The 11579-nt window shown below is 41.5% G+C and overlaps 1 protein-coding gene across 6 annotated transcripts in view; it reads right to left on the minus strand.

The window, feature by feature from the left end:
• The window catches only part of DNAH9 (dynein axonemal heavy chain 9), a 367598-nt gene that overhangs the window by 221814 nt on the left and 134205 nt on the right, over window positions 1-11579 (minus strand). For all 6 annotated transcript variants that reach the window (XM_017531396.2, XM_017531398.2, XM_037739576.1 and 3 more), the window contains 3 exons: window positions 10848-10986; window positions 8086-8373; window positions 1755-1965 (listed from right to left, as the gene is read on the minus strand). In XM_017531396.2, coding sequence (XP_017386885.1) covers window positions 1755-1965; window positions 8086-8373; window positions 10848-10986 — 638 coding nt within the window. The remainder of the gene's footprint in view (window positions 1-1754; window positions 1966-8085; window positions 8374-10847; window positions 10987-11579) is intronic.

Genomic DNA, 11579 nt, shown 5'->3' on the forward strand with positions numbered 1-11579 from the left:
AATATGTTATAAAATGATTGTAACTGAAATAAAATGATATTAGTGTAGGATTAAATAAAGAGGTGAGTCAAACAGAATAGAAAGCTCAGAATCAGATCTCAATATACATATGGAATTTAATAAATGACAAGCTGGTATTTAAATTCAGAGGAAAAGGATAATTTAATAACTGGTGTGGTTATAATCAATTATCCATCTGGAAGAAAATAAAGTTGATTTTGTACGCTACCTCATACTAAGCCCTAACATAAATTCCAGATGGATAAAAAATGTTAATGTAAAAGAATCTTTTTTGACCAAATTTATGATACTATATCAGCAGCTAAAGAGTTATAAACTAATAGAAGTTCCAGATGCTAAAAAGACTAGACAGACATAATTTCCTTTGTTAAAAAGAGCATGGCAAAATAAAGTATATATAGACAAAGAATAGGTTGGAAAAACATTAGCAATGCATGTGACAGATAAAGGGTTAATATCTTTGATATATAAAAACTCTTACAAACTGATAAAAAACAATAGGAAATAACAAAAGAGCAAATTACTAAGATTAATAATAAGAAAAAATACTAAGTCTCACTAACAGCAAAATAAAAATTAGACTCTGGTTGTTAAATCACTGTGTTCTACACCTCAGATGAAAGTTCCTAAATTAGAGAAATCCAGGGAGTTTGACGCCATGTGGTCATTGAAACATCAGAAGGGGGCTGAGATTTCCTCACTTCAGAAGCCACATAGGTTTTAGAAAGAGGCCCTTATCAGCTCAGGGACCTCTCTTCTTTTCCCTCAGCTTTCTTTTCTGCTCTCTTCCAGTGCCAAACGACCCTTTACAACGTCTACTGGTGATGTTTAGTTCTTTGAAGGTAAGGCTGAGATCAGCACCCAGCAAACACAGGATTGGGGTCCTCTGAATCACTGTAGAAGGGAATATGGTTCTAGGGGCCCTCCTGGGATTTAATGGAAAATCATCAGGGGCCTGGCGTGGCCACAATGTTCTGTAGCATGCAGCTTCCCCATCACGGCTGGAGCAACACTGAATAGGTGAGTGGTGTCCTTTGTGGGAAGCCAGACTGCACCACTTCTTTGGTAATGAGCCATAGACTTCCCTACCCAATACATGCTTTGAGTCTACTGCCAGGCAGTGGTTTTTGTTTGTTTTTGAGATGGAGTCTCACTCTGTTGCCAGGCTGGAGTGCAGTGGCAAGATCTCAGCTCACTGCAATCTCTGCCTCCTGGGTTCAAGTGATTCTCCTGCATCAGCCTCCCGAGTAGCTGGGACTACAAGTGCATGCCACCACGCCCAGCTAATTTTTGTATTTTTAGTACGGACAGGGTTTCACCATGTTGGCCAGGATGGTCTCAATCTCCTGACCTTGTGATCCACCCATCTTGGCCTCCCAAAGTGCTGGGATTACAGGTGTGAGCCACTGCGCCCAGCCAGCAGTGTGAACACTGCACCATGGCTCATGCTCCAGAATCAGTGAACTACAGCTGAATGCCAGCACTGCTTTATCCTCTTTAAAGGCACTCTCCAGAAGGAAGAAGTCCCCAAAGAGAAAGAATATCTGAAAAACTAAAGTTTCTCTCCAAGCCAAAATTGGTTTCTTCCTTTCTACTGGCCTTTTCATCGCCTTCTGCAGTCCCAAACAGATCAGCCCAATGTTCTCTTCTGCAATTCACCCAACAGTATCCAAGTGCACTACAGGGACTCTGAGGATAGCAAAGACTTTCTCCTGGGAGAATTCCACACTTACCATCCTTCCATTCTCGTGTGGCTGGATTAATGATGCCAAAGAGCTCATCATTTGTGACTGCTTTGGGATTGAGGTCAGTCCAGACGGGGCGCCGTTTCATGATCTGATAGGTCTTGTGCAAGGACCTCAGAACCTGTGACTTGCCTGTACCAGCGCCACCCACCACGAATACAGAGTGCCGCACAGCCAGGAGCTCCTCCAGCTGGACCACCTGGGGAGGCAGGAAATTCAGCCAGCGGGACCAGCCTGTGACTCACCTCTATCCCACTGCTCTCCTGTGAGCCCAGCTGGTATCTGAAGTGAGACCTGAAGTCAATAAAGGAAGGAGTATCCACCCCAAGAATGTGAGGAGGTCTGAAATATATGGGCAACACAATTCATTTGTTCACATATTTATCATTCGGTGATATAATTATTAGTTACCAACCAAGTGCTACAGTGTGTGCCAGGTGGAGGATTCAGATGCAATCCTTCTGCTCTCCATGATCTTATAGTATGGTGGAGAAGAAAGTCACATTCACAAATTATTCTAAGGTAAGATGGTAAATACTATCTTAGAGGTATTTATAAGGTGCTGTGGAAATAGAGAAGGGAACAACTGATTTTGTACACATAAATCAAATAAGAAAGGCTTCACAAAGGAGGGACATTTGAACAAGGGCTCCAGGGATGAATAGGAGTTTACCCAGAAGATGAGCAGGAAGGAAATTCCAGGCAGAGGCAGCAGTACAGACATGCAGTGTGACAGAGTATGATGTGGTTGGTTGGCCAGGTAGTTTGGTGGGGCTGGAGTCAGGAGTCCTGTGGGGACAATGGTGGCACTGAAGGTCTCATCTCTCTTGCACTGGCTTGACTCTAGGTGCAGCTTTCCACATGATTGCAGGAGCACACTTACTGGAATAAAAATCTGACCAGCCACTGCCTTCATTCTGTCCCATTCATTGTTCTCCATGGCTTTGGCGGGAAATACAAATCCTTAGATTGGTTCTTAAGGTCCTTTTGCAGTCTGGTCAACATCAGACTCTACTCTTATTTCTTATCCTGCAACACAGAGTCCAGCCAGAGAACTACTTGGAGCTCTAATTGGTGCTCTTTCCTGTATCTGTTCCTTCCTTCTGTTCAGAAGTAACTTTCAGCTGGGTGAGGAGAGAGTTGGGAAGAACCTCCAACGAGGCTTCAGCTCAGATATGCATGAAAAAGAGTCAACCATGTAAAGGACAGCAGGGAAAGCCATCCCAGGTACAATAACCATGAGTGCAAAAGTCTTAAGTTCAGCATTAAGCTTAGAGGGCTGAAAGACCAGGGGCAAAAATGGGGGAGTGGCATGAGATGAGATAAAAGAGGCAAGCAAGGGCCAGAGAGAGAGATATGCAGAAATTGGTAGTTGGAATTTCATCGTTAAGTATGATGGGAAACATTTGGAGGTTTTTTTTTTTTTTTTACATTGTTGAGTGGCTTTTTATTTTTATTTTATTTATTTAACATTTTAAATTTATACTTTAAGTTCTGGGGTACAGGTTGCACAGATTGTGCAGGTTTGTTACATAGGTACACACGTGCCATGGTGGTTTGCTGCATCCATCCCTCTCATCATCTACATTAGGTATTTCTCCTAATGTTATGCCTCCCCAATCCACCCAACCCCTACTATCCCTCTCCTAGCCCCCCAACCCCATGGAAGGCCCCGGTGTGTGATGTTCCCCCCCTGCGTCCATGTGTTCTCATTGTTCAAAACCCACTTATGATTGAGAACACGTGGTGTTTGGTTTTCTGTTCTTGTGCCAGTTTGCTGAGAATGATGGTTCCCAGCTTCATCCATGTCCCTGCAAAGGACATGAACTCATCCTTTTTATGGCTGCATAGTATTCCATGGTTTATATGTGCCACATTTTCTTTATCCAGTCTATCATTGATGGGTATTTGGGTTGGTTCCAAGTTTCTGCTATTGTGAAGAGTGCCACGATAAACATACATGTGCATGTCTTTATAATAGAATAATTTCTAATCCTTTGGGTATATTCCCAGTAATGGGATTGCTGAGTCAAATGGTATTTCTATTTCTAGATCCTTGAAGAATTGCCACACTGTCTTCCACAATGGTTGAACTAATTTACACTCCCACCAACAATGTAAAAGCGTTCCCATTTCTCCACATCCTCTCCAGCATCTGTTGTCTCCTGATTTTTAATTATTGCTATTCTAACTGGCCTGAAAAGGTATCTCAATGTGGTTTTGATTGGCATTTCTCTGATGACCAGTGATGATGAGCTTTTTAAAATGTGTTTGTGGCTGCATACATGTCTTTTTTTTTTTTTTGAGAAGTGTCTGTTCATATCTTTCGCCCACTTTTTGATGGGGTTGTTTTTTTCTTGTAAATTTGTTTAAGTTCTTTGCAGATTCTGGATATTTGTCAGATGGATAGATTGCAAATTTTTTTCCCCATTTGTTGGTTGCCAGTTTGCTGTAATGAGTTTGCTTTGCTATTAAGTTTAATTAATAGCAAAAGAAGCTTTCTAACAGGTCTTCTCATCTGAAAGGGTGTGCCTTCCAGTTTTATCCTTCAATACCATGAGCCAGCTCAGCTGTAGAGTCCCCCACTCAGGTGGCACTGAAGGAACTGAGAGGCAGATACCCAGATAGAACAGTAAAGTGGGTCTATCCAGGGGGCCAACAGCCTACTGAGCTGAGAGCCTCAGGGGCTGACAGCATTTCAGGCTGAAGCTCTTTGGTTTAATTAGAAAGCTCTTAAGTTTAATTAGATCCCATTTTCTGTTTTGGTTTTTGTTGCCATTGCTTTTGGTATTTAGTCATAAAGTCCTTGCCTATGCCTATGTTCTGAATGGCATTGCTTAGGTTTTCTAGCGTTTTTATGGTGTTAGGTCTTATGTTTTAATCTTTAATCCATCTGGAGTTAATTTTTGTATAAAGTATAAGGAAGAGATCCAGTTTCAGCTTTCTGCTTATGGCTAGCCAGTTTTCCCAACACCATTTAATAAATAGAAAATCCTTTCCCCATTGCTTGTTTTTGTCAGGTTTGTCAAAGAGCAGATGGTTGTAGATGTATGGTGTTACTTCTGAGGACTCTGTTCCATTCCATGGGTCTGTACCTCTGTTTTGGTACCAGAACCATGCTGTTTTGATTACTGTAGCTTTGTAGTATAGTTTGAAGTCAGGTAGCGTGATGCCTCCAGCTTTATTTTTTTTTTTTTTGTTTGGGTTTGTCTTGGCTATGCAGGCTCTCTTTTTAGTGCACTTGGAGGTTTTAAGCATGAAATTGACCTGAGGTCACTGCATTAGGAAGGAAGGAAGGAACAAGAAAAAAGAAAGACAAAAGGGAGGAAAGAGGAGAAAGAGGGAGAGGAACAGGGAGAAGGTGCTCTGGCTCCTGAATGGAGATTGTATTATATTCCCAGACTTTTGTTTGTTTGCATAAACAAGGGATTTAACAGAGATGCCATACTCAATACAGGAAAGATTTAAAATTGCTTTCTAGATCCATCATCTTTTCTTTTTTTACTTCAACAACTTTAGTGAGACATATTTTGTGTACCATAAAATTCATCCTTTGAAGTGTACAACTGAATGACTTTTAGTATCTTCAAGTAGTTGTGGAACTATCAGTACTATCCAATTTTAGAACATTTCCATCACCCCTAACAGAAAACCCCATACCTATTAGCAGTCAATCCCCACTCCCACCTTATCTCTGTCCTATGCATCCCCTGGTTTACTACTTTCTACCTCTAAAGAGTTGTCTGTTCTGTACATTTTATATAAATAGAATCATATAATATGTGGTATTCTGTGACTGGTTCATTTTGACTTAGAATGATGTTTTCTAAGTCAAACATCATTGTAGAATGTATAAACATTGTATTTCTCTTCTTCCCCAAGCTTTATTAAGGTATAATTGACAAATAACTATTGTGTTTATTTATGTGTATAATATGATGTTTTGATATATGTCTACATTGTGACATATGTCAAAGTAATGTGACATAAATCAAAGTAATTAACATATGTATCACCTTACATACCTATCACTTTCTTGTGCTAAGAACATTTAAGGTCTACTCTCATTGCAATTTTCAAGTATGCAATAATCTTTTTAATTATTGTCATCATGCTGTACAGTGGATCTCCAGAACTTATTCACATGTTTAACTCGAACTTTATACAACCCTTACAGACAAACCCAAAGTAATGTTTGACCAAACATCTGGGTACTCTGTGGCCCAGACAAATTTACATGTAAAATGAACCATCATAGTCCCCATAACCTAGAAGTTCGATAAAACACATAAGAGCTTTCAGCTCATTACTTTGAATAAGTATTCTTGCTTTGAATAAGTTCACTTTTCTTAAAGTTCTCTGTTCTCCGAGACTACTGACTTCCTGCTCTAATTTGAACTGATTGCTTTCTAGGCCTGCTAACAGCTGTCATTTCAGGATTTTTTTTTTCTCAATTCTTGCATTTTTTGAACTCACAATATTTTTCTTGTTTTTCATTCTTGTTTTGCTGTAGTATGTCCTTAAGTAACTTACTCAAAAAGGGTGTATAAGAAGTAACATTTATAAATCTGTAAATAGCATGAATGATAATTTGGTTGTACAGAATTCTAGTCTTGAAATCATTTCCCTTAAGTTGAAGGAATGGTTTTCTTGTTCTCTAGTATCCAGTTTAGCTGATAAGAGATTCTGAGTTCCTCCTGAATTTCATTCCTTTCCTGGAACACTTGTTGATATGGTTTAGCTTTCTTTGTATCTCCACCCAAACCTTGAAGTGTAATCCCCATGTGTCCGAGGGAGGTGCCTGGATCATGGGGGTGGTTTCCCCTATGCTGTTCTTGTGATAGTGAGTGAGTTCTCATGAGACCTGATGGTTTTATAACCGGCATGGGAAGAGGTGTAGTTGCAGAACAGAGCATGGCGTCTGAACTTAGACTTCATTTCAAGCCCTGACCTCTCCACCTGATTTTTAGTAGAACGTTATTTAAACAGAGCTGTGATAAATGTTACAAAGGAGAAATGCACTGTACAAGGAACACAAAGAGTGTCTGCAGCTCTTTCTTTCCCCTGTACTCTCTCTCTCTTTTCCTGCTGCCTTGTGAGGAAGGTACTTGCTTCTCCTTTTGCCTTCTGCCATGATTGTAAGTTTCCTGAGGTCTCCCCAGAACTGCAGAACTGTGAGTCAATTAAAGTTCTTTCCTAACTACCCAGTCTCTGGTATTTTTTTATAGAGGTGTGAGAATGGACTAATATACTTGTACTACTTCCTCACTCACCTAGGAGACTTATTCTTTTCTCTTGACTCTTGACCTCTGAAATTCCATGATGATATGTCAATGCACAGATCCATTCAAAGTCATTCTGTTCAGTTCTGTCTTTCCAATGTTGATACATGCCTTTCCAGCTCTAGTTAGCTTTCTGACCTTTTTCCAGAATTCTTACTGGTAACATACTGGATAACCTAAATTGATCCTCTATATATCATCTAGTTTCTCACACTTTTGGTCTCCGTGTATGTATGTGCATGTGTGAATATTTTACCATATGAAGACACATAATACATAATACTGTTTATAGCTTTATCCTGGGAGGGTGCCTTTATCTTTCCATCCTTTCACTGAATTTTGAATGCCATCAATGATACAATTTTACATTTAAAAGAGGTCTTTATAATTCTCTGATAGTGCTTTTTGTTTTTACAATGGCATCTAATTCTTGTTCGATGGATATCATTTTCATTATTTCCTTCATAGATGTTAATTAGAAGTTTAAAAATGTTCTCTTTGTTATTTTCACTGGTTGTTTTTGGTGTGTGTGTGTGTCTGTGTCTGTCTGTCTTTCTGTCTGTTAATCTGTCTTTATCTCACATGTTGTTGGGTTTCTCCAGTATCTGGTAAGCCTCAAGGTTAAATAAGTTGCTGCGCTGTGTTGTCTAGGAGACGGAGAGGGGTGTTCTCCTCTGCTAGTCTCTATCCAGGGTAATAGAATTGAGTGGAGCCTCTGTAGATGTGGCCAGACCTTGGCCTCTGTCTTTGTCCTTCCATTTGTGGATGAGTGAGCAGAGAGTTGGCATTCAGGCTGAGGTACCCCAAACAGACTGGAAAGGGCTATAAAGTAAAGATCCTCCAACTTTCCCCTATATTCCCCACCATGCATTCCACATTGTGCATCTTCAGTGAAAAGCTGTTGAATTGAGTTATTACTAACTAGGTACATATCTGTACATCTGAAACAACCCTTTGGATTATGGATGAAGGATAACTCATTGTCCAGGAAAATAAGTAAGAGATAGAGAAATCCTGGGAGGAAAAACCACATGTACCTTGAGCACAAAGTTGTCCTCAGCCTGGAGCTTCAGATCCACTATCGCCTTCCTAACCAGAGCTTCAAAGTTGGGGTCTCTCCTCCGGGGGACATCCAGGGCAGGAAAGAGGTCCGCAATCAGGCCCATGAATATGGGCATGTCATCTGTGACAATCTTGGGGATGTTGAAGTCCCGCAAGGAGCGCATCAGGACTTGGTCCTCAGGCCGGTCAGGGTCTCCTCGCTTCAGGGATCCTGCCACCACCAGCACAGACTTGATGGCTCGCAGGCCCCAGTCGTAGTGATCCTGTGGGCAGTGTTAGACCAAAGTGGCAGAGAGACAGGACACCATGTGCTGCAGTGAGTGTCTGCAGAATCACAGATAGCCTATCAGCATTAAGTCATTTCTGAAGCCTGGGCAGAGACATGGGAAGTGATGAATGACTTAGAAAATCATGTTCCCAGAATTCTAGTTCTTGGTCTAACACTGGCTACTTTTCCAGTTTTGATGACAGCAGGGCAGACACAGAACATACGAGTGATATCGGGGGCAGAAAGATCAAACAGAACCATTTTCAAACCTCTCTGGCTACTCTTTGCACACTCAGCAGGTAGAATTGGAAGGGCTGTCAAGGAGGAAGCCATGTTAGCTCTTAGAGATGTGGAAGCTGAGCTTACATGTGCCACCTTGGAGGTCTTCACATTCTATGGGAAAAGAGGTTTAAAAAATAGCTCCTTAAAGTGGGTTCTATGAAAGACGAACCCCCTGGTCACAGTGCTCTAGGTAGGGTCTGTGGGAGAGTGGACCACACTGCTGATGCCAGGCTTCAGGCAGCATGGCGTGGGAAGGAGCTGTAGCATGCAGAACAGAGCATGGAGTATAAACTCAGAAAGACTTCTGTTCAAGCCCCAGATCCTCCACTTGATTTGTAGCAGATTGTTATTTAATTAGAGCTGTGGTAAGTCCTACCAAGGAAAAATGCAATGTGCAATGATGACAAAGAACATAGTGGCTGTACTGAGGATACGGATCAGACTTCCCTAAGGAAATGGCATTAAAGAAGATCCTGAAGGAGTAGAATTCAGTCAGGCACAGATGAGAAAGAACAGCAGTCAGGGCAATTGAAAACAGGATGTCCACAGGCTCAGGTGAGAAGACAATCAGTTTCAAAGAACTCTAAAAAGATCAATGGTTGGGTGCGGTAGCTTACGCTTGTAATCCCAGCACTTTGGGAGGCTGAGCTGGGTGGCTCACCTGAGGTCAGGAGTTTGAGACCAGCCTGGACAACATGGTAAAACTCCGTCACTACTAAAAATACAAAAATCGGCCTGTATGGTGGCACACGCCTGGAATCCCAGCTATTCGAGAGCCTGAGACAGGAGAATTGGCTTGAACCCAGGAGGCAGATGTTGCAGTGAGTCGAGATCATGTCACTGCACTCCAACCTGGGTGACAGAGTAAGTCTCTGTCTCAAAAAAAAAAAAAAATCAATGGAGATAGAGCACCACATGACAGGGAGAGAGTTGTGAGCTGCTGCTGTTGAGGTAAGAGGAGACAGCACGCCCTGTAGTCTTTAGCAAAGAGTGATAAGGACATTGGCCTCTATCCTAGGACCAGTGAGGAATGTTTTTAAATAATCACTCTAGCAAGTGGCTAAAGCACAGATCCAAGGAATTAGAATAAAGGTGGAAAAGCTAGTAGAAAGGTAGTTGCAATAGTTTAATCAAAAGATATGAGTGTTTGGAACACAAGTGGTAGCAATGGGTAGGGGAAGGAAATGAGACTTATTTGAGAAATATCCAGAACATAGAATCATTAAGGGCTCATTTAAAATTATATCTAGGACCATGGAAGAGGAAACGGTTCAGGGTAATTCCCAGGGTCCTAGAGTTAGTAAATGAGTGAATGAGGGGTCAATACTGAAGCTGGAAACACAGGAGAAAGAAGCTTGGGCTGAGAGCTAACAAAAATCAGCTTTAGATGTGCTGAGCTGGAGGAGCTTTTTAAACACTCGGGGGAGCTGTGGTACAGACCATTGAATGCACAGGTTTAGAGCTCAAGAGAGAGGTTTGGGATGAAGCCATGAGAGCGGGAGTCCCTGGCCTAGAAGTCAACGTTGGGGAAGAACCTAGAGAGAAGATACAATGCGAAAAGAAGTATGAGGAAAATAGGATTTTCTGCATCTCGGACTGACTTCACAGGACTGAGAGAGGCTGTGCTATGGCAGTAAAGGTGATCAAAAATAGATAATCCCAAAGCTCATGGAGGACAGCACAGGGAAGCTTGGCCATTGATCCTTGACGAAAAGAAATTCTCCGTTCAAGGCGGAAACCTTGCAGGTACTTGGTCATGTTTTGCTAAGGTGCAATTTTCTATGAATTTCCTCTTGTCTTAGTGGGAAGCTACAGGTAACAATGAGAAGCTCAAAGCTGATTAACACCTAACCTGCTTCCCTACCCCTCCCTATCTATGTCCCTTAAGGTACAGACCATTTACTCCAGGGTTTTTTCTTGGCCACTGTAATGTCTCTCATGGGACACTGGTGTCTGTGAGGTGTTGCTAAGTATTCCATTAAAAAATGGAGTTTTGAGGTTAATTTTGAAAAATGCAGAGCTAAAAATTGAACATAAATCTTTACTGTTAAAGTGTTCATAGCTTCTGATATGCTTATGGGCACAGTGACTCTCTATGAGAAAGCTTGAGCATGTTTTCCTAATACATTTGTTCCAGGACCTTTCCAGAGCTGGGGCTAGTGCACGGTGCTCATTTGTCCAGCCTACCTGTTTGGAGAGAAGCTCTTTGCACAACTGATAAAGAGTGATGAATTTTCTGGCTAATGACCGGGCTTCGATGAATCCTTCTGCCACCAGCATGATTTCGCAGATCAACTCAAAGTCTGGAACCACCATTGCACAAGGCCTGAGTACAGGGAGACAGGAAGCCTAGTCAGTTTTGCAAGTACAGTGTTGAAGAGGGGACTGCAAGAAAATACATACTGGCCGAGATCACACATGGAGGCATCTGTGAGTGCAAAAGGTCATGGAAGGACCTGAGCCATTATTTCATCTAAGATGTTCAATTTATTCTATGTGCTGCTGCAGTTAGCATGAAGACTTTCAACTTAGAGATGAGTTAACTAAGGATAAAGAGAATGAAGTCTCCTCCCCAACGTGATGGATACTGCTAGCAGGCAGGTGCAGACTTGGAGCTGCCACTCACGTCTTGTGACTTGAATTCAGTGTGTCTTACACCAGGAATGAATTAGTCAAGCAAGTTGTCTAGAATAGATTTGAGGCTTAGAAAAAGGAATTGAGTTTCTCTACATATCTATGAGAAACTGAGAGTTCCCCTATTCTTCATCTTCAAAATGTGTGTCTCCTCTAAGCCTAGACACCAGGGCTTATCCTGTACTTACTTGAATACAAAAGTAAATTTCTCATGATGAGGTGTAAAGTATGTATTAAGTTGGTACAAAAGCAATTGTGGGGTTTTTTTTTTTTTTTTTTTTTTTT

Source organism: Cebus imitator, unplaced genomic scaffold (genome assembly GCF_001604975.1).
Source record: "Cebus imitator isolate Cc_AM_T3 unplaced genomic scaffold, Cebus_imitator-1.0 Scaffold72, whole genome shotgun sequence".
Taxonomy (NCBI): domain Eukaryota; kingdom Metazoa; phylum Chordata; class Mammalia; order Primates; family Cebidae; genus Cebus; species Cebus imitator.